At 42.6% G+C, this 23222-nt stretch overlaps 1 protein-coding gene across 1 annotated transcript; it reads left to right on the top strand.

Moving 5' to 3' along the window:
* Nucleotides 1-652: 652 nt before the first annotated feature.
* LOC133621386 (cyclic AMP-responsive element-binding protein 3-like protein 4) lies at nucleotides 653-13615 on the top strand. The gene is made up of 10 exons (XM_061983428.2): nucleotides 653-820; nucleotides 1134-1223; nucleotides 4101-4323; nucleotides 7256-7350; nucleotides 7407-7496; nucleotides 7565-7671; nucleotides 11498-11566; nucleotides 11631-11715; nucleotides 12639-12732; nucleotides 12789-13615. Exons 2-10 carry the CDS (start codon nucleotides 1137-1139, stop codon nucleotides 13019-13021), a joined length of 1083 nt encoding a protein of 360 aa, XP_061839412.1. The 5' UTR covers nucleotides 653-820; nucleotides 1134-1136; the 3' UTR covers nucleotides 13022-13615.
* Nucleotides 13616-23222: the final 9607 nt, after the last annotated feature.

The following is a 23222-nucleotide window of genomic DNA, read 5'->3' as shown; positions in this document are numbered from 1 at the left end:
CATTTCGTGTTAGGGCCACCAAAAATATCACATTTTTCGCCAGACCTTATGCGTTGCAAAAATTGGTGAGTTTTAAGGGCCTCATAAATGCGGTAGACGTTGGACAGTAATAATAAACAAAGCTATTTTATGAGGGCCTGAGCAGCTTTTTGCGACTCGAGCCCTAAATGTGTTCAAACTATAAAAATGGGACCCATTACCTCCCTGCTTGGCACTCAGCATTAAGGGTTGGAATTGGGGGTTAAATCACCAAAAATGATTCCCACCACTGCTGCCCACTGCTCCCCTCACCTCCCAGGGGGCGATCAAAGGTGATGGGTCAAATGCAGAGAATAATTTCGCCACACCTAGTGTGTGTGTGTGACAATCATTGGTACTTTAACATTAGTTTGAACTTAAATAGTTTCTAAAAGCAAGTATGTTTGGAGGAGGTTTTTTTAAATAAAAAAATAAAAAGGAGCGATTTTTCAGGAATGCTCAGAAAATCTATTTGCTCCATGACCTCCAGTTTTGCAAGAATTTCGTCTCAGAAAGACAAACAACACATTTGCTCTTTGGCCCTTTTAAGTTTTGTTAGTTGAGTTGCAATTCTTCCAAAAAACCGCACGGGGGCGACAGACGCGGTGCCCGCAGCAAAAACGAAGCAGACGAAGGCGGAAGTCAATTGGACTTCGCGACCAAGACAAGTTCGGAACTTTTCTCGTTCTTCAGTTTTTGGGAGAAAAAAGTAACACTTTTAAACTCAAAGAAAAAGAAGAGGGATAAAAAAAATCACTTTGTCATGACGAAGCCCAGCCGGTGAAGTGTGAACGTCACAAGCGTGAGTCACTTTAGTCTGTTTTTTTTTTCATGTTAAATGAATGTAATTTTTTTGGTTGGTGTACTTGCTACTTATTTCAAATGTTTGAGTCACTGAAATAAAATGAGTGTTGCTATGAAAGGAAGAATGTTAATGTTTGTTCTTGTGGAGCAGGATGTCCTCCTTTCTTGTTTGTTTTGTGTGGCGACCATGTTGTCGCACCTGAAGCGCACATTAGCAAGACATTTAACTGCAAGTCATGTGTGTTTTTACACAAATGTGTATTATATTTGTGTATTTGACCTTTGACCTCCCCCCAACCCCCTTCCCGCAGGTCATGGATGCAGAAAACAGACAGCAATGTAACCATGGCGACACGACGGCACAGGATTGGCAGCAGGAAGTGCATGTCCCATCATGCCTTGTGAGTGTCACCCTGTCTGGTCACGTGGTACAGAGTGTTGATTTGCCTAAAACAATTATAATGTGTGTCAGTGTTGTCCCGATACCAATATTTTGGTACCGGTACCAAAATTATTTTGATACTTTTCTAAATAAAGGGGATCACAAAAAGTTGCATTATCGGCTTTATTTTAACAAAAAATCTTAGGGTACATTAAACATATGTTTTTTATTGCAAGTTTGTCCTTAAATAAAATAGTGAACATACAAGACAACTTGTTTTTTATTAGTAAGTAAGCAAACAAAGGCTCCTAATTTAGCTGCTGACATATGCAGTAACATATTGTGTCATTTATCATTCTATTATTTTGTCAAAATGATTCAGGACAAGTGGTAGGAAATGAATTATTAATCTACTTGTTCATTTCTTGTTAATGTCAGCTTAATTTCTGTTTTAACATGTTCTATCTACACTTCTGTTAAAATGTAATAATTACTTATTCTTCTGTTGTTTGATACTTTACATTAGTTTTGGATGATACCACGAATTTGGGTATCAATCCGATACCACTTGTCCAGGGTGTACCCGACCTTCCGCCCGAATGCAGCTGAGATAGGCTCCAGCGACCTCCCGCGACCTCTAAAGGGACAAGCGGTACAAAATGGATGGATGGACGGATGGAGTCCGATACCAAGTAGTTACAGGATCATACATTGGTCATATTCAAAGTCCTCATGTGTCCTGGGACATATTTCCTGAGGTTATAAACATAATATAAATTTTTTTTATATGAAAGAAGATGTTGTGATGCCAAAAAATATCAACGTAATCATAGTAGTATCGACTAGGGCAGGGGTCAACAACCCAAAATGTTGAAGGAGCCATATTGGACCAAAAATACAAAAACAAATCTGTCTGGAGCCGCAAAAAATTTAAAGCCATATTACATACAGATAGTGTGTCATGAGATATAAATTGAATTAAGAGGACTTAAAGGAAACTAAATGACCTCAAATATACCTACAAATGAGGCATAATGATGCAATATGTACTAGAGATGCGCGGCTAGGCAATTATTTCATCCGCAACCGCATCAGAAAGTCGTCAACCATCCGCCATCCACCCGATGTAACATTTGATCAGAACCGCACCCGCCCGCCATCCGCCCGCACCTGCCCGTTGTTATATATCTAATATAGACGATGCAAGGCATTAGTGAGGTTATAAAGCTTTTGCCTGTTAAAGAAAGGAGACTGATCCAATGCAGCACAGACATTCGCGTGCCACGCTGTCACGACCCAGACGCACACCAGTGCGCAATCATATGGGAGCCGCGCTGAGCGCATTTCCAAGCGCGTCTCGCTGCCGGCGACGGCCGGGTATGGGCCCAACGCTCCAGCGCCATCCATTTTCAGGGCTAGTTGATTCGGCAGGTGGGTTGTTACACACTCCTTAGCGGGTTCCGACTTCCATGGCCACCGTCCTAGCTGCTGTCTATATCAACCAGGGTGAGCCCCACCCCTTTCGTGAGCGCACTGCACGCGGAGTGACCCCTGTTACGCGCCCCCGGCAACAGGGGTGGCGGGCAGGTAAGCTGCGCGGGCGGAGCGCGCGGAGTGACCCCTGTTACGAGCCCCCGGCCACGGGGGTGGCGGGCAGGTAAGCTGCTTACCTGCTGCGCGTGACGCCGGCCGCGGCGAAGGCGGACGAGGCGGGGTGTCGGTGCGGTGGGCGCGGTGGTGACCCTGGACGTGCGTCGGGCCCTTCTCGCGGATCGCCTCAGCTACGGCTCCCGGTGGGGCCCGAGGCCCCTTCCCCCGGCGAGGCGTCGGGGGCCTTCTCCGCTCCGTAAAAGTGTCCATGTCTTTTTTTTTTTTTCTTCTGTTGTGGCATATGCAGCAGGTGCCTGCTCATTTTTCGTATGTGGGTAACAACATTTAACTATGTATATATATTTCCGAATTGGTTTAACTGCCACCCGCCTGAATCTATTTAAAATCTTCTTTTTTTTTTATTTCAACCGCCCGACCCGACCCGACCCGACCCGCGGATAAAATCTAATTTTTTTAAATTTCATCCGCCCGATCCGCGGATAATCCGCGGACTCCGCGGTTGTGCCCGCAAACCGCGCATCTCTAATATGTACATATAGCTAGCCTAAATAGCATGTTAGCATCGATTAGCTTGCAGTCATGCAGTGACAAAATATGTCCGATTAGCACTCCACACAAGTCAATAACATCAACACAACTCACCTTTGTGCATTCACGCACAACATTAAAAGTTTGGTGGACAAAATGAGACAGAAAAAGAGTGGCATAAAACATGTCCTAGAAAGTCAGAGAAAGTTGTACATGTAAACAAACTATGGTGAGTTCAAGGACCGCCAAAATTAGTAGGACAAAACGGCACTCGCCAAATACTCGAACCAGTGAAGCATGTTTAATATAAACAGTGTGCTTTATAACAATTAGGGAGGTTTGTGTCATGTTTGTCCTCCTACAGAAACCATAGTAACACAAAAAATATATTTTTTTCCCCTCATCTTTTTCCATTTTTCATACATTTTTGAAAAAGCTCCAGAGAGCCACTAGGGCGGCTCTAGAGCCGCATGTTGCCGACCCCCGGACTAGGGGGTGGGCTGGCGGATCTGTACTTTTCAGAGGCGGTATAGTAACGTATATGATTCATTAGTATCGCGGTACTATACTAATACCGGTATACCGTACAACCCTAGTGTCAGTACACTTATTGACCTGTGTGAAGGTGACAATTTTGCAGCACAAACATATGGGATAAGTTTGGGGAGAGTGTACACTTATGCACTCAAAAGCTGAAGTGCATCAAATCCTCGCCAGCTGCTATCTATGTATTTAGTCTCCGCCCCCTCTGACTCAGGTTCTGGACGACAGCGAATCAGAGGATGTCCTCCAGGCTGTGAACCCCAACCATGTGTTTGGTGGCGGTCCATCCTCAGACAGCGACAGCGGCGTTTGTGAGGATCCCGCGGGCCGAAGTCCCGTTGCCACGGTGACGCTGACCCAGCCCTGTGTCTACCGGGTGGTGTATGACCTGAACGAGCCGGAGCGGGCGAGCGCGGACGTCGTCTCCATCGAGCTGGGTGAGGATGACGACGTGTCACTGTTTCTCTGCGGCGCCCCCCTGCTGAGTAAATCAGGGGTGTCCAAAGTGTGGCCGTTTGGGGCCCGCAGCTAATGTTTTAAAGGTTCATTTTAAAAATATTACAAAAAAAAAAAAAACATAAAAAAGTGAAATAAAAGAGCAAACAGGTGAAATGTAAGGAGAAAAAGTTCAGAAATTACACTTTATAATATTTTTTGAGGAAAATATTGCAAAGTTTGTGTGTTTGGCAAATAAAAAACACATAAAAACAAAAATAACATAAAAAATATATTTTTTTAATATACTAATTATTAGATTAATTATTATTATAAATATAGTAAACTAATTATACTATATATGATCTGAAGCTGATATAGAGATTTAAAGGAGCCATATGTAGGAATCTGGCCAGAAATGGTACTGCAATCACGGTCAAAATTCTGTAGTCCCCTCCCCCTCTCCCTGACTGAGGTTGCCAGATACGAAGCCGAATCCAGCTCAATCGACTGGGCTACTCCAAGGAACTTCAAACTTCCACTGCCTCTTACTTGGGGTTGAGGTGCTGGGACCATAATAGCTGAATAGACAAGTGTTTTATCAATAACACATTTCTAACTAACACATTTTACACAGAACTTTGGCTATTTTCAGGTAGAACTATGTCATGCCTGCGTACAATATCACAACAAAGGGCAATCATATGGTTATTGTTAGTACTATCAGAAAACAAAGACTAAAACGAACTACAACCAACGCTAGGATTGGTTGTACTGGTGAAAATAAGTAGAGCATGCTTAGCAGCCTAATGTACGCCTAAAACTAGAGAGGAGACATTTTACCAAGGTATGCCTATAGGCTACTGTTTCAAACATTTCAGATTGCCATATAACTTGGTACATGTAGTCCACAATATGCAAACACGAATGAGAATTTATTTTATCATGTGATTTGGCTGTCTTCATTGGTTTCACATTGCCATGACAGCCGTGCTAATGTTGGAACCCAATTTCTCAGCGTATCAGCATATTGAGAACGAAATAGACACTGACACTACCCATATCCACATAGGTTTTATTTGTCGAAATCATATTTTGCCCTGTCAGTTAGAGGGCACATCGACATACAGGCTAACAGGCATATATATTTCCCCTGTTAGCCTATATGTCGATGTGTCATTGACATATAGGCTATATATAGCATGCTAAGCAATCGTTGCACGAACATACTCTCTTTGTTAGACACGATCCGAGACTGTATTGGACAATATAGTTTACATATGAAATGTCAATTTCCATTCAGTACAAGAAATAAGAAAATGTAAATGCCTTATTTACCTATCAAGGAGGAAATTAGCAAATTTGGCGTTTGATGAACAAATATTTTCCGCCTTCAATCGTCTCCATCTTTCAAAGGCATCACCGATACAAATCCTTGATTTGTTCCTGGCTTTGTCATGAATAAGTTGAGAATCGTAACGAGGCTTTTTAGATATATTTAGTAACTTTACCAGTGGCAGTAGGTAGACGAAGGTGGCAGTGCGTAACTGGCAACCTGGATGTGACACACTCACGTACTTTCTAAATGGTCAAACGGTAGAGGGCGGGGCATCGAAATGAAAACAAAAACAATATTTCGGGGCTGTTAATCTAATTTTGAAATGAGCATATCCCGACTGGACTGCTGTTATCAGTTATAGAGGTATTCGAAAAAAACATTATTTATTAATGCCTTTTGACATATCAGGGCTATTTAATGATGATTTGACACAAAACTCTCACATATGGCTCCTTTAAGCGTTGAATGTAAAAAAAATAAAAAATAAAATAAAGTGTCATTGCTCTAAACTAATAATTAATTTAAATCAATGGCGATATGAATGATTGACCTATTTAAGGCTACAGTTACAGTACTTCACATCAAATATTTTATATTTTGTGTTTTTGCCATAAAAAAACAGGGTTTTGTCACAAAAACGTGATGTCACAATTTTTTAAAATAACTGCCATTGCTCAAAAATAATAATGAATTAAAATCAATGTTATGCGTTATTGACATTTTTTAAGACTCAAATTCTAGTACTTCACCTAAATTATGGGTAAAATATTGCATGTTTTGTGTTTTTGCCATTAGAAAAAAATAGGGTTTTGTCACAAAAATGTTTAACACTTTTTTGAATGGGGCTCTTTTGTATCCAAAAAAATTTCAGTGGGATTTTTTTTTAAACTGTCATTGCTCAAAAATATTAATGAATCAATGTTGTTATGAATTATTGACGTTTTTAAGGCTCAAATTACAGTACTTCACGTTAAATATTCCATATTTTGGGATAAAATTTTGCATATTTTGTGTTTTTGCTATAAGATAAACAGGGTTTTGTCACAAAAACGTTATGTCACAACATTTTTTATACACTTTTTTTGAGTGTGGTCCTTTTGGATCTCCAATAAGTTTAGTGTGATGTTTTTAATAACTGTCATTGCTCAAAATAATAATGATTTAAAAACCAATGTTGCTAAGAATTATTGACATTTTTAGGGATCAAATTACTTCACATCAAATATTCCACTTTGAAAATATTTTTGGGAAAAATGTTGTATATTTTGTGTTTTTGTCATAAAAACAGGATTTTGACAAAAAGGTCATCCATCCATCCATCCATCCATCCATTTTCTACCGCTTGTCCCTTTTGGGGTCGTGGGGGTGCTGAAAAATGTAAATTTAAAAAAACAAAAAAACTTTATATCAACAGATAGACCTGAAGTTGATCTAGAGATGTAGGCGTTGAATATAAAATATATATATATATGATTTATTAAAAAAAAAATTGTATGACTGAAACCCAGAGTTTAAAACATGTATATATTGCATTAGTTTTGAAAATGAAAAATATCAAAATGGTTCTCGCGTGCATGATCTAAATGTCTTTGCAGACTTATGGAGCTCGCAGGCTCTCAGGCCCGACGCGTGCGTTGTTGGTGAGATGCCACCTGTCTCCGGCGCCAATGGCCAGCCCACCGTGGACTTGGTAAGAGTGACCAGCCAGGGACTTTTGTGTGTCGCGTATGACACGTGTGCTTTCAGTCCGGCTGGGAGTTGCAGCTGACAGAGGAGGAACAGAAGTTGCTGAGTCAGGAGGGCGTGTCCTTGCCCAGCCAGCTTCCTCTCACCAAGGTCAGACTGCCGGCCGACATCTTGCCGCGTCGCTTACTCCCCCCAGTGACCTTTCACCTCGCTGGCAGGCCGAGGAACGAATCCTGAAGAAAGTTCGCAGGAAAATCCGCAACAAGCAGTCTGCGCAGGACAGCCGCCGCCGCAGGAAGGAGTACATCGACAGCCTGGAGAACAGGTGTGCCTCTCCCCCATGTCAACCAATCACATTCTTTGTTTACACACAAAAAAATATGACTTATTTTCAACACTTTTATGAAAGGGGCCCTTTTGGATCCCCAATAATTTTGGTAGGACTTTTTAAATAACTGTCATTGTTCAAAAATAATAATGAATTAAATCCAATGTTGTTATGAATTATTTACATTTTTAAGGCTCCAATTACAGTACTTCACATTAAATATTCCATATTTTGGGGAAAATACTGCATTTTTTGGGGTTTTGCCATAAAGAAACAGGATTTTGTCACAAAAAAAAAAAAAATATATATATATATATATATATGATTATATATATATATATATATATATATATATATATATATATATATATATATATATATATATATATATATATATATATAAAATGAGTGAGGCCCTTTTGGAATGCCCAAGAATTTTAGTGCGATTTTTTTAATAACTGTCATTGCTCAAAAATAGTAATAAATTAAAATCTATGTTATGAATTTTTGACATTTTAAGGCTCCAATTACAGTAATTCACATTAAATATTCCATATTTTGGGTAAACCACTGCATTTTTTGTGTTTTTGCCATAAAGAATGTTTTTGTCACAACAATGTGACATCACAAGTTTTTTAAAACACTTTTATAAGTGGGGCCCTTTTGGATCCCCAAGAATTTTAATTGAACTTTTTTTAATAACTGTCATTACTCAAAAATAATAATGAATTAAAATCAGCTGTGTTATGAATTATAGACATTTTTAAGGCTCCAGTTACAGTACTTCACATTAAATATTCTATAGTTTGGGTAAAGTATTGCATATTTTGTGTTTTTGCCACAAAGAAAAAGGGTTTTGTCACAAAAAGGTTATAATTTATTTTCAACACTATGCCCTTTTGGATACCTAAGCATTTTAGTGGGATTTGTTTTAGTGACCGTCATTGCTCAAACATAATTATGAATTCAATTAAATGGTGTTAGGAATTATTGACATTTTTAAAGCTCCAATTACAGTACTTCACATCAAATATTCCATATATTTGGTAAAATACTGCATATTTTGTGTTTTTTCACGAAGACGTGATGTCACAAAAAAAAAAGATTTATATTTAACCCTGTTATGAGTGGGTCCCTTTTGGGTCCCCAATAATTTTAGTGGGATTTTTTAAATAACTGTCATTGCTAAAAAATAACAATGAATTGTTATTGTGAATCAATGTGGTTATGAATTACTCACATTTCTAAAGCTCCAATTACAGCACTTCACATTTGCTATTTCATATTTTGTGTTTTTGCCATAAAAAACAGGGTTTTGTCACAAAAACGTGATATCACAAAACACATTTGAACACTTTTATGGGTGGGGCCCTTTTGGATCTCCAATAATTCTAGTGGGGATTTTTTAAAATAACTGTTATTACTCAAAAATAATAATGAATTAAAATCAGTGGTGGTATGAAATATTGACATTTTAGGTCTCTAAATACAGTACTTCAAATCAAATATTGCATAGTTTGTGTTTTTGCCATAAAAACGTGGGTTTATCACATACGTAAATGTGATGTCACTCAAATAAAATTTATAATTTATTTTTGGCACTTTTATGAGTGATGCCCTTTTGGATCCCCAAGAACTATATTGAGATTTGTTTTAATAACTGTCATTAAATAATAATGATGGTGTTATGAATATGGTGTTAATATGGTGTTATGAATTATTCACATAAAATATTCCATATTTTGTGTTTTTGCCATAAAAAGGTATGATTTATGTTTAACACTTTTATGAGTGGGGCCCTTTTGGATCCCGAAGAGTAATTATTTTTATGTACATTTTAAGACTCCAATTACAGGACTTCACATTAAATATTTCATATTTTAGGTAAAATATTGGATAATTTGTGTTTTTGCCATTAAGAAACTGGGTTCTCCTTGACAAAAATGGTGTAAAACCTAAACATTTTTATTTTACTTCATATCGACAGATAGACCTGAAGTTGATCTAGAGCAGAGGTGCCCAAACTTTTTGCCTCCAAGGGCCATCATTGAAAATGTGCCAATGGTCCGCGGGCCAAATAGTGATTTTTAGCATGCAACAAAATTTAGCCTCATAGCACCATATATAAATATACATTTTATTCAGTTAACATGCAACTCTGCTTTTTTTATGTACATTTTTAACTTCAAAACATTCAAAAAGTTCCTTTTCTGCAGATGTTTGCCATTTCCAGGTGTTGTTCTGCAACCAGCTCCTCCTAGCTGTTTCATCCGATCGCTTTGAAACTTTACCCAGACAGATTACACAGGTGGGGGATGCTAAAATACGAAACGTTAAGGATTTCATAATATGGCGTGGGCGGAGCATGGCGACCAAGATGGTCCTTTTCTTTAAAGTGAAAAGTCATAACCTTACCATAGAGCAAAAAAACTAATTCTAAAGATTTTACGATAAAAAACTAACGAACTGGCAGTTCAGTCACTAGATTTGTATAATGAAATTTGGGGTGTTTTATTACACCAAAATACTGCAAAATAAAAAACTGTACCACTGTTGTTTTTACGTTAAAAACCTGGTGACTGAGCTGCCAGTTTTTACCGTGAAATATATGGCCATTTTGTTACAGTACATTACTATAAATTGAAAAACCGTACCACTGTTATTTTTACCGCAAAATTCTGCCGACTGATCTGCTACTGGTTTTTTTTAGTCGTAAAATTGACATTCCCTGTTTATACAGTGCATTACTGTAAATGTAAAAATGGTACTTACGATGATTTTACGGTAAATATTTGGCGACTGAGCTGCCAGGTTTTTAAGATTAAAATCTATTGCCTTTTTTTTTTTTTTTTACATCGTAGTATTGCGGACCTGCCATTAATGATTTTTCAGGTCGTATGTATTACATTTGGTAGCCACCCTTTAGTGGGCCAAACGAAATGACACGGCCTGCCAAATTTGGCCCGCAGGCCCCACTTTGGGCCTAATTGATCTAGACATTTAAGCGTTGAATAATGGAAAAAAAGGACGTATATATGTATGTGTATATGTACAGTATGTTTGTATGTATATATATATATTTATCTGTATATATGTATGTATATGTTTGTATATGTGTATGTATGTACTGTATGTATGTATATATACACATGTATATATATATATCAAAATGGCTCCCGCATGCTTTAAATTTTCAGTGTACGGCCCTCAGTGGGGAGTAGATCCTTAAACAGGGCAGAGTCTTCCTGTCACATAGAGCAATGTTTTTCAACCACTGTGTGTGCTGTGAGATATTGTCTGGTGTGGCCGTGGAAAATAATGCAATTTCACCTAATTGGTCTGAAAAAATGTTTTTTTCAAATCAATAAAATCTGTAATTAATGTGCTGTTGTTAATTAAATGTGCCGGCTCGAGATGGGCAGAGTAACCATGTAACACCCTTCCATACCAATAGGTGGCAGCAGGTAGCAAATTGCTTTGTGGGCCTACTTTAAGACCATACAGTTAGTGATGCATGGATGGTTGTGGTTTGAATTCATATCGAACAATTGTATCAGTAATTTGACGAGAACGACTCTATATTGTCAATATGCGCTACTAAGTTTCAGTTTTGAACATTTTCTTAGGATCTCGGGGTTTTTTCAATAACAGAAATGTGCCTCGGCTAAAAAAAGGTTGAAAAACGCTAACATGGAGGATCTCTGACTTGTTTTTTATTATTTATTTTGTGTGTGCGTGTATGTGTGTGTGTGTGTGTGTGTGTGTGTGTGTGTGTGCGTGTGTGTGTGTGTGTGTGTGTGTGTGTACGTGCGCGCGCGCGCAGGGCAGCAGTGTGCACAGCTCAGAACAAGGAGCTGCAGAAGAAGGCGGAGCAGTTGGAGAAACACAACATGTAAGCAGCAGACACTGGAGCGTGTGCACACAGACGGCGTGTAACAAAGTGTACGTGTGTTCAGGTCTCTGCTGAGTCAGCTGCGCCATCTCAAGTCTCTGATCAAACAGACCGCGAGCAAGGCAGCGCAGACCACCACCTGCTTACTAGTGCGTGTGCACCTGTGTGTGTGTGTGTGTGTGTGTGTGTTCTTGTATTTCTACCCTTCTTGAGACATCAACAAGGAAAAGTAGCTTCCATATGAGGACCGGTGAACAAGTTAGGACATAAATCATGGTCCCAATACGGAAAGCCATTGCATCGAATAGAGAATGTCTCATTTGCGTGAAATATATCAAAATGAGGGTGGTCCCAAAAAGGAGGGATTTTTCAAATTGACTGTGTGTCGGTTTTAAAAGTGCTCCCCCTCTGGTCAACATATGAAATAAGTGTGTGTAAGAAATTGATATGCGCCCCCTCTGGCCAAAATTAATTAAAAAAATTAAATATATATGTATATAGAGACATACTGTAATAACTTGAAGTAAATAATGAAGATTAAAAACCAATTACAAACAAAAAATTCCCCCAAAAATAAATTAACTAAAAGCAGGCTTTTTCTCACAATGTGTCAACATTTTTCTGATAAAATTGGGAACAGTTTCTCATATTCTTTCTGTTTCTGTAATATTGCAATATTTTCTTGTAAAATTATTACCTTTTAATGTAAAATTACTTTTTTTTTATTTTTAGCTTTTCTCGTAAAATTGCGATTGTTATTGAGTAAAATTCCAACTTTTATCATAGTATTGCACAAATGTTCAGTTTTTCTTGTAAAATGTTGACTTCCAAAATTCTACCTTTTTCTTGTGAAATTCCAACTCATTTTTCACAACAAGCTTTGTTATATTTGCATAGTATGTATTATTAATGTTGTTAATACAAATCTCGATATATCTAGAAAGGGTGGTCCTAAAGAGGTAGGCCTTTTTCGGAGGTCTCAAGAAGGTGATACGTAAATACAAAATGTGTGTGTGTGTGTGTGTGTGTGTCCTTGTCTGTGTGTGTGACATCCGTGTGTTTGTGTGCTCAGATCATCTTCGTGTCGCTAAGTCTGATCCTGCTGCCAAGTTTGAGTCCAATCAGCCGCCGCTCGTTTGCAGATGACGACTACCGGCCCTCCGGAGGTGAGGCCACTTCCTGTCTCGGTACCTCAGCTGCGTCTAACTAGACCTCCTTGCAGTGCTTTCCAGAAACATCCTGACTGACGTTGATTCCTCAACGCCAAAACCAGACGAGCCGGTCGCTCCGGATTCCTCGGTTCCGCCTGACCCGTCGGGCCAATCAGGAGCGGAGGTCAACGACCCTGAACAGAACCTTGACCGTGTGGTCCCGCTGAGCGTTCAATCGGGAAACGCTTCCATCGAGACGCCAAGTCACCGCATCACCAAGTCGCCGCACGCAGATGAGATGTAGTGACTCCGCCCTCGCCAACAGGAACTCCTGATGGTACATGAGACTCCATCCCCTCTCTATTGGCCGACCTGGCGTCCAACCTACAAGCTCGCAGTGATAGTTTTCTTTTGCGCTTATCCCTACTTCCTGTTTCTCCAACGTGTCCGTCAACTTTTTAACCCCGCCTGCTGACCGCTCACTTATAGTTCCTTCCTGTTTTCATGTCACATTCAATCACCAAAGTTCCTTTCGAACACAAGTGTCAACACGTACACATGTGCGTCATACAACATCGCCACAACAACGCTATAACAGCCAATTTCCTGACAAACGACATCATGACAAACATGAACCAAACAAACACATCACAACAATGTAACAAATAGAGGGAAATTACTACCGAAACCCCACAAACATGTTTTTACTCATTTTTCATTTTTATTTAATTCAAATTAAACAAATGTTTTTGCAAGTAAAAATGTTTTCAATCAAAAAAAACAATTTGCAAAAAATAATAAAAAAAAAAAGATTTGGTAGTATAAAAAAAATGTTCTGCAAGTAAAAAAAAACTATTTTCTACAACTAAAGAAAAACTATTTTCTACAGGTAAAAAACATTTTTGCAAGTAAAAAAAAAAAAAAAAAAAAAAAGTCTACAATTAATTTTTTTCCCCGCAAATTAAAAAACAAAAACGTTTCTGCAAGCAAAAAATATTTCGGAAGTACAAACTACTTGTTTTTGCAAGAATTTTTTTTTTCGCAAGTAAAATGTCGGTTTGTGTTGGATACGAACCCCAAGATGCAGAGAAGGTGGAAGGCATTGTGCGGGAAAACAAGATTTAATGTTCATAAAATAAAGGAAAAAACACAAACCAGGAACTAGGAACAGGAAACAGGATGCCAGGAAAACAGGAACTGGAAGACGAGGAACAAAAAGACAGCAAGCTACAAACATCCACAATAGCTTACCGCTACCGCTTACAGCTACACTGGCATCGACAAGTAGGAATGACATTGACAATCAACAGGTAGAAGCGACAATAATCCAGCAGTGACTGGAGGGCAGGGCAGGTATAAATAGCAGCTGGCTGATTGACACCAGGTGTGGCCAGGTGCCAATCAGCTATAGCTGATGGGACAAAGCACTCAGGGAGATAATCAGGAAATAACCAAAATAAGAACGCTGACAGGAAACAGACAAACGCAGAAGAAAAACTAACATGACCAAACTGTCAGGGACAAGCCTGACAGTAGCCCCCCCTTCCCATAACGGATACCAGACGTTCTAGAAAACAGACCCCCCAAAACAAACAGTCCAAAGTCACGGGAGGGTATAGGGAGGACAAGGAGGTGGGCCGCCAGGCCAAGTGTCCCCGCAACCAGCGGGGAAGAGTCATGTGGCGACGGCGAGTTGAACGCCGCCGCAATTGTCGAGGCGGCTCGTCCGCCGGCGTGGGAGGACCCACTGGAGAGGATGGTGGCGCCCTCTGCTGCTGGCCCACCGAAGACGAGGATGGTGGCGCCCTCTGCTGCTGGCCCACCGGAGACGAGGATGGTGGCGCCCTCTGCTGCTGGCCCACCGGAGACTAGGATGGTGGCGCCCTCTGCTGCTGGCCCACCGGAGACGAGGATGGTGGCGCCCTCTGCTGCTGGCCCACCAGAGACGAGGATGGTGGCGCCCTCTGCTGCTGGCCCACCGGAGACGAGGATGGTGACGTAGGTTGTAGGCCCACCGGAGTGCATGGTGGCGCCTGCCGGCCCACCGGACTGCATGGTGGCGCCGTCTGTTTCAGACCCACCGGACTGCATGGTGGCGCCGTCTGTTTCAGACCCACTGGGGTGGGAAGTAGCTGTGCCTCCCCAGCTGCACAGCTACTCATAGCCCCCCCTCAGGGGACGGATCCCAGACGTCACCAGATAGGCCCACAGACGACAGGGGTGGGTGGGAGAGGGCTTGGAATGAGACCGAACTTTTCTTTAATTTAGCCATTAATTCCAAAGCCTTGTTAAGCCTCTCCGCCATGGATATCTCTGCGAGGTTCGAATTAGGCTGGATTATTATGTCAGAGTTTGTTGGATACGAACCCCAAGATGCAGAGAAGGTGGAAGGCATTGTGCGGGAAAACAAGATTTAATGTTCATAAAATAAAGGAAAAAACACAAACCAGGAACTAGGAACAGGATGCCAGGAACTGGAAGACGAGGAACAAAAAGACAGCAAGCTACAAACATCTACAATAAATAGCTTACCGCTACACTGGCATCGACAAGTAGGAATGACATTGACAATCAACAGGTAGAAGCGACAATAATCCAGCAGTGACTGGAGGGCAGGGCAGGTATAAATAGCAGCTGGCTGATTGACACCAGGTGTGGACAGGTGCCAATCAGCTACAGCTGATGGGACAAAGCACTCAGGGAGATAATCAGGAAATAACCAAAATAAGAACGCTGACAGGAAACAGGCTTGTCCCTGACAGTTTGGTCATGTTAGTGTTTCTTCTGCGTTTGTCTGACAGTAGCCCCCCCTTCCCATAACGGATACCAGACGTTCTAGAAAACAGACCCCCCAAAACAAACAGTCCAAAGTCACAGGAGGGTATAGGGAGGACAAGGAGGTGGGCCGCCAGGCCAAGTGTCCCCGCAACCAGCGGGGAAGAGTCAGGTGGCGACGGCGAGTTGAACGCCGCCGCAATTGTCGAGGTGGCTCGTCCGCCGGCGTGGAAGGACCCACTGGAGAGGATGGTGGCGCCCTCTGCTGCTGGCCCACCGGAGACGAGGATGGTGGCGCCCTCTGCTGCTGGCCCACCGGAGACGAGGATGGTGGCGCCCTCTGCTGCTGGCCCACCGGAGACGAGGATGGTGGCGCCCTCTGCTGCTGGCCCACCGGAGACGAGGATGGTGGCGCCCTCTGCTGCTGGCCCACCGGAGACGAGGATGGTGGCGCCCTCTGCTGCTGGCCCACCGGAGAGGATGGTGGTGCCGTAGGTTGTAGGCCCACACGGAGAGGATGGTGGCGCCGTCTGTTTCAGACCCACCGGACTGCATGGTGGCGCCGTCTGTTTCAGACCCACCGGACTGCATGGTGGCGCCGTCTGTTTCAGACCCACCGGACTGCATGGTGGCGCCGTCTGTTTCAGACCCACCGGACTGCATGGTGGCGCCGTCTGTTTCAGACCCACTGGGGTGGGAAGTAGCTGTGCCTCCCCAGCTGCACAGCTACTCATAGCCCCCCCCCCCCTCAGGGGACGAATCCCAGACGTCACCAGATAGGCCCACAGACGACAGGGGTGGGTGGGAGAGGGCTTGGAATGAGGCCGAACTTTTCTTTAATTTAGCCATTAATTCCAAAGCCTTGTTAAGCCTCTCCGCCATGGATAGGTCTGCGAGGTTTGAATTAGGCTGGATTATTATGTCAGAGTTTGTTGGATACGAACCCCAAGATGCAGAGAAGGTGGAAGGCATTGTGCGGGAAAACAAGATTTAATGTTCATAAAATAAAGGAAAAAATACAAACCAGGAACTAGAAACAGGATGCCAGGAAAACAGGAACTGGAAGACGAGGAACAAAAAGACAGCAAGCTACAAACATCTACAATAAATAGCTTACCGCTAGTGATGGGTCCGGCAACACCGATGCATCGGCGCATGCGTCGAGCTCATAGAGCAAAACCCTGTGTTGGTGCGCGTACCGCTTTTAGAAAGGCACGTGACCGATCAGGAGCTGTTTTGGTCACGTGACCGATACGCGAACTGTGTCGCACTGACGCGTCCTCTGTGCCCTGTGAGCGGGTCTTTTCTACAGCCGGAGAAATAATAACTAAGAAGAGAAATGGTCTAAAACGTCGGAAAAACTTTTATTTATTTTTTTTATAAAAATGTGTAAAAAAAATACAATTAAAAAAATTCCCAGTCCACAATCATCCACAACACGTTCTCTTAGATGTCCATGTTATGATACATGTTCACATTATTTATTGACTGTATCTAAAAAAGATAAAAATATATTTTTATTTAAATGAAGATATGAAATAATCCTAAATGAAATACAATGACTTGGTTTATATTATTGTATATACTAGGGCAGGGGTCACCAACGCGGTGCCCGCGGGCACCAGGTAGCCCGTAAGGACCAGATCAGTCGCCCGCTGGCCTGTTCTAAAAATAGCTCAAAGAGCAGCACTTACCAGTGAGCTGCCTCTATTTTTTAAATTTTATTTATTTACTAGCAAGCTGCTCCTCTCTGAGCTGCCACCTTACCGTGGTAGAGGAGTTTGCGTGTCCCCATGGGGCCCGGCCGGGCACAGCCCGAAGAGGCAACGTGGGTCCCCCCTCCAATGGGCTCACCACCCATAGCAGGGGCCATAGAGGTCGGGTGCAATGTGAGCTGGGCGGCAGCCGAGGGCAGGGCACTTGGCGGTCCGATCCTCGGCTACATAAGCTGGCTCTTGGGACGTGGAACGTCACTTCGCTGGGGGGGGAAGGAGCCTGAGCTAGTGCGTGAGGTGGAGAAGTTCCGGCTAGATATAGTCGGACTCACTTCGCCGCACAGCAAGGGCTCTGGAACCACTTCTCTTGAGAGGGGCTGGACTCTCTTCCACTCTGGCGTTGCCGGCAGTGAGAGGCGACGAGCTGGGGTGGCAATTCTTGTTGCCCCTCGGCTCAAAGCCTGCATGTTGGAGTTCAACCCGGTGGACGAGAGGGTAGCTTCCCTCCGCCTTCGGGTGGGGGGACGGGTCCTGACTGTTGTTTGCGTTTACGCGCCAAACAGCAGCTCAGAGTACCCACCCTTTTTGGATTCACTCGAGGGAGTACTGGAGAGTGCTTCCCCGGGTGATTCCCTCGTTCTACTGGGGGACTTCAACGCTCATGTTGGCAGCGACAGTGAAACCTGGAGAAGTGTGATTGGGAAGAATGGCCGCCCGGATCTGAACCCGAGTGGTGTTCTGTTATTGGACTTTTGTGCTCGTCACAGATTGTCGATAACAAACACCATGTTCAAACATAAGGGTGTCCATATGTGCACTTGGCACCAGGACACCCTAGGCCGCAGTTCCATGATCGACTTTGTAGTTGTGTCATCGGATTTGCGGCCTCATGTTTTGAACACTCGGGTGAAGAGAGGGGCGGAGCTTTCTACCGATCACCACCTGGTGGTGAGTTGGCTGCGATGGTGGGGGAGGATGCCGGACAGACCTGGCAGGCCCAAACGCATTGTGAGGGTTTGCTGGGAACGCCTGGCAGAGTCTCCTGTCAGAGAGAGTTTCAATTCCCACCTCCGGAAGAACTTTGAACATGTCACGAGGGAGGTGCTGGACATTGAGTCCGAGTGGACCATGTTCCGCGCCTCTATTGTCGAGGCGGCCGATTGGAGCTGTGGCCGCAAGGTAGTTGGTGCCTGTCGTGGCGGTAATCCTAGAACCCGTTGGTGGACGCCGGCGGTGAGGGATGCCGTCAGGCTGAAGAAGGAGTCCTATCGGGTTCTTTTGGCTCATGGGACTCCTGAGGCAGCAGACAGGTACCGACAGGCCAAGCGGTGTGCGGCTTCAGCGGTCGCGGAGGCAAAAACTCGGACATGGGAGGAGTTCGGGGAGGCCATGGAAAAAGACTTCCGGACGGCTTCGAAGCAATTCTGGACCACCATCCGCCGCCTCAGGAAGGGGAAGCAGTGCAGTGTCAACACCGTGTATGGTGGGGATGGTGCTCTGCTGACCTCGACTGCGGATGTTGTGGATCGGTGGAGGGAATACTTCGAAGACCTCCTCAATCCAACCAGCACGTCTTCCTATAAGGAAGAAGGGCCTGGGGAATCTGTGGTGGGCTCTCCTATTTCTGGGGCTGAGGTTGCCGAGGTAGTTAAAAAGCTCCTTGGTGGCAAGGCCCCGGGGGTGGATGAGATCCGCCCGGAGTTCCTTAAGGCTCTGGATGTTGTGGGGCTGTCTTGGTTGACAAGACTCTGCAACATCGCGTGGACATCGGGGGCGGTACCTCTGGATTGGCAGACCGGGGTGGTGGTTCCTCTCTTTAAGAAGGGGAACCGGAGGGTGTGTTCCAACTATCGTGGGATCACACTCCTCAGCCTTCCCGGTAAGGTCTATTCAGGTGTACTGGAGAGGAGGCTACGCCGGATAGTCGAACCTCGGATTCAGGAGGAACAGTGTGGTTTTCGTCCTGGTCGTGGAACTGTGGACCAGCTCTATACTCTCGGCAGGGTCCTTGAGGGTGCATGGGAGTTTGCCCAACCAGTCTACATGTGCTTTGTGGACTTGGAGAAGGCATTCGACCGTGTACCCCGGGAAATCCTGTGGGGAGTGCTCAGAGGAGTATGGGGTAACGGACTGTCTTATTGTGGCAGTTCGCTCCCTGTATAATCAGTGTCAGAGCTTGGTCCGCATTGCCGGCAGTAAGTTGGACACGTTTCCAGTGAGGGTTGGACTCCGCCAAGGCTGCCCTTTGTCACCGATTCTGTTCATAACCTTTATGGACAGAATTTCTAGGCGCAGTCAGGGCGTTGAGGGGATCTGGTTTGGTGGCTGCAGGATTAGGTCACTGCTATTTGCAGATGATGTGGTCCTGATGGCTTCCTCCGGCCAAGATCTTCAGCTCTCACTGGATCGGTTTGCAGCCGAGTGTGAAGCGACTGGGATGGGAATCAGCACCTCCAAGTCCGAGTCCATGGTTCTCTCCCGGAAAAGGGTGGAGTGCCATCTACGGGTTGGGGAGGGGATCTTGCCCCAAGTGGAGGAGTTCAAGTACCTCGGAGTCTTGTTCACGAGTGGGGGAAGAGTGGATCGTGAGATCGACAGGCGGGTCGGTGCGGCGTCTTCAGTAATGCGGACGCTGTATCGATCCGTTGTGGTGAAGAAGGAGCTGAGCCGGAAGGCAAAGCTCTCGATTTACCGGTCGATCTACGTTCCCATCCTCACCTATGGTCATGAGCTTTGGGTCATGACCGAAAGGACAAGATCATGGGTACAAGCGGCCGAAAGGAGTTTCCTCCGCCGAGTGGCGGGGCTCTCCCTTAGAGATAGGGTGAGAAGCTCTGTCATTCGGGGGGAGCTCAAAGTAAAGCCGCTGCTCCTCCACATCGAGAGGAGCCAGATGAGGTGGTTCGGGCATCTGGTCAGGATGCCACCCGAACGCCTCCCTAGGAAGGTGTTTCGGGCACGTCCGACCGGTAGGAGGCCACGGGGAAGACCCAGGACACGCTGGGAAGACTATCTCTCCCGGCTGGCCTGGGAACGCCTCGGGATCCCCCGGGAGGAGCTGGACGAAGTGGCTGGGGAGAGGGAAGTCTGGGCTTCCCTGCTTAAGCTGCTTCCCCCGCGACCCGACCTCGGATAAGCGGAAGAAGATGGATGGATGGATGGATGGATACTAGCAAGCTGGTCTCGCTTTGCTCGACATTTTTAATTCTAAAAGAGACAAAACTCAAATAGAATTTGAAAATCCAAGAAAATATTTTTAAGACTTGGTCTTCACTTGGAATAAGCGATAGAAAATGGATGGATGGATGGGTCTTCACTTGTTTAATTAAATTCATTTATTTTTTACTTTGCTTCTTATTACTTTTAGAAATACAATTTTAGAGAAAAAATACAACCTTAAAAATGATTTTAGGATTTTTAAACAAATATACCTTTTTACCTCTTAAATTTCTTCCTCTTCTTTCCTGACAATTTAAATCAATGTTCAAGTAATTTTCTTTTTCTTTTTATTGTAAAGAATAATAAATATTTTAGCTTCTGTTTTTTCGACGAAGAATATTTGTGAAATATTTCTTCAAACTTACTATGATTAAAATTCAAAAAAAATATTCTGGCAAATCTAGAAAATCTGTAGAATCAAATTTAAATCTTATTTCAAAGTGTTTTGAATTTCTTTTAAAAATGTTGTTCTGGAAAATCTAGAAGAATTACTGATTTGTCTTTGTTAGAAACATAGCTTGGTCCAATTTGTTATATATTCTAACAAAGTGCAGATTGGATTTTAACCAATTTAAAACATGTCATCAAAATTCTAAAATGTATCTTAATCAGGAAAAATTACTAATGATGTTCCATAAATTTTTTTTTTTATTTTTTCAAAAAAATTCATATTAGCTAGTTTTTCTCTTTTTGTCGGTTGAATTTTGAATTTTAAAGAGTCGAAATTGAAGATAAACTATGTTTCAAAATTGTATTTTAATTTTTTTCGTGTTTTCTCCTCTTTTAAGCCGTTCAATTAAGTGTTTTTTTCATCATTTATTCTCGACAAAAAACCTTCCGTAAAAGGAAAAAAAAAAAAGTACGACGGAATGACAGACAGAAATACCCATTTTTTTATATATATAAATGTATTTATTTAGCTATTCTTGTTTAAATCACACTTACGGTACGTGTAACTTACAAATGACAATATATTTATTTATTTAAGTGTGTATCAAACTGGTAGCCCTTTGCATTAATCAGTACCCAAGAAGTAGTTTTTGGTTTCAAAAAGGTTGGTGACCCCTGTACTAGGGCAAAAAATCAGTGTCAGTTGAGTCGGTCCATAGGTTGCCTGTAGGGATTTTTAATGTCCAGCAGATGTCAGTATTTAGTGACACAGTATCGACACAGTATCAATACAGTTTTGCAATGTGTCGAAACGCTTCATGACGCCTCATGAACCCATCACTAGTGATGGGTCCGGAACACCGATGCATCGGCGCATGCGTCGAGCTCATAGAGCGAAATCCTGTGTCGGTGCGCGTACCGCTTTTAGAAAGTCACGTGACCGATCATGAGCTGTTTTGGTCACGTGACCGATACGCGAACTGTGTCGCACTGACGCCTCCTCTGTGCCCTGTGAAAGGGTCTTTTCTACAGCCGGAGAAATAATAACTAAGAAGAGAAAGCGTCTAAAATTGAATACGTTGGAAAAACTGTTTTTAAAAAAAAATAAAAATGTGTAAAAAAGAAAAAAAATTCCAGGTCCACAAGCATCCTCATTCACAACACGTTCTCTTAGATTTCCATGTTATGATACATGTTCACATTATTTATTGACTGTATCTAAAAAAGACATAAAATATATTTTTATTTAAATGAAGTTATGAAATAATCCTAAATGAAATACAATGACTTGGTTTATATTATTGTATATACTAGGTCAGTGGTTCTCAACCTTTTTTCAGCAATGTACCCCCTGTGAATTTTTTTTTAATTCAAGTACCACCTAATCAGAGCAAAGCATTTTTGGTTGAAAAAAAAAAAGATAAAGAAGTTAAATACAGCACTATGTCATCAGTTTCTGATTTATTAAATTGTATAACTGTGCAAAATATTGCTCATTTGTAGTGGTCTTTCTTGAACTATTTGGAAAAAAAGATATAAAAATAACTAAAAACTTGTTGAAAAATAAACAAGTGATTCAATTATAAATAAAGATTTCTACACATAGAAGTAATCATCAACTTAAAGTGCCCTCTTTGGGGATTGTATTAGAGCTCCATCTGGATTCATGAACTTAATTCTAAACATTTCTTCACAAAAAAAAAAATCTTTAACATCAATATTTATGGAACATGTCCACAAACAATCTAGCTGTCAACACTGAATATTGCATTGTTGCATTTCTTTTCACAGTTCTTTTTGACAGACATTTTAGTGACAAACCTGAGCTTGTGCTTCACTGAGTTTATGAACTTACATTCATATTTTGTTTAAGTATTATTCAATAAATATATTTATAAATGATTTTTGAATTGTTGCTATTTTTAGAATATTTTAAAAAAATCTCACGTACCCCTTGGCATACCTTCAAGTACCCCCAGGGGTACGCGTACCCCCATTTGAGAACCACTGTACTAGGTTATAAAATCAGTGTCAGTTGAGTCGGTCCATAGGTTGCCTGTAGGGATTTTTAATGTCCAGCAGATGTCAGTATTTAGTGACACAGTATCAATACAGTTTTGCAATGTGTTGAAACGCTTCATGACGCCTCATCAACCCATCACTACCCATCACTACTTACCGCTACCGCTTACAGCTACACTGGCATCGACAAGTAGGAATGACATTGACAATCAACAGGTAGAAGCGACAATAATCCAGCAGTGACTGGAGGGCAGGGCAGGTATAAATAGCAGCTGGCTGATTGACACCAGGTGTGGCCAGGTGCCAATCAGCTACAGCTGATGGGACAAAGCACTCAGGGAGATAATCAGGAAATAACCAAAATAAGAGCGCTGACAGGAAACA

The sequence above is a fragment of the Nerophis lumbriciformis genome, linkage group LG21 (assembly GCF_033978685.3).
Source record: "Nerophis lumbriciformis linkage group LG21, RoL_Nlum_v2.1, whole genome shotgun sequence".
In the NCBI taxonomy this organism is placed as follows: Eukaryota; Metazoa; Chordata; class Actinopteri; order Syngnathiformes; family Syngnathidae; genus Nerophis; species Nerophis lumbriciformis.
The sequence above is the reverse complement of the archived record's forward strand: the minus strand, read 5'-3'. Positions and strand labels throughout refer to the sequence as shown.

Coding starts and splice junctions, on each gene's coding strand:
- LOC133621386 (XM_061983428.2), top strand. CDS start 1,137: ATGGATGCAGAAAACAGACAGCAATGTAACCATGGCGACACGACGGCA. Junction 4,324..7,255: donor CGTCGTCTCCATCGAGCTGG/GTGAGGATGACG, acceptor ATGTCTTTGCAG/ACTTATGGAGCTCGCAGGCT. Junction 7,497..7,564: donor GCCAGCTTCCTCTCACCAAG/GTCAGACTGCCG, acceptor CCTCGCTGGCAG/GCCGAGGAACGAATCCTGAA.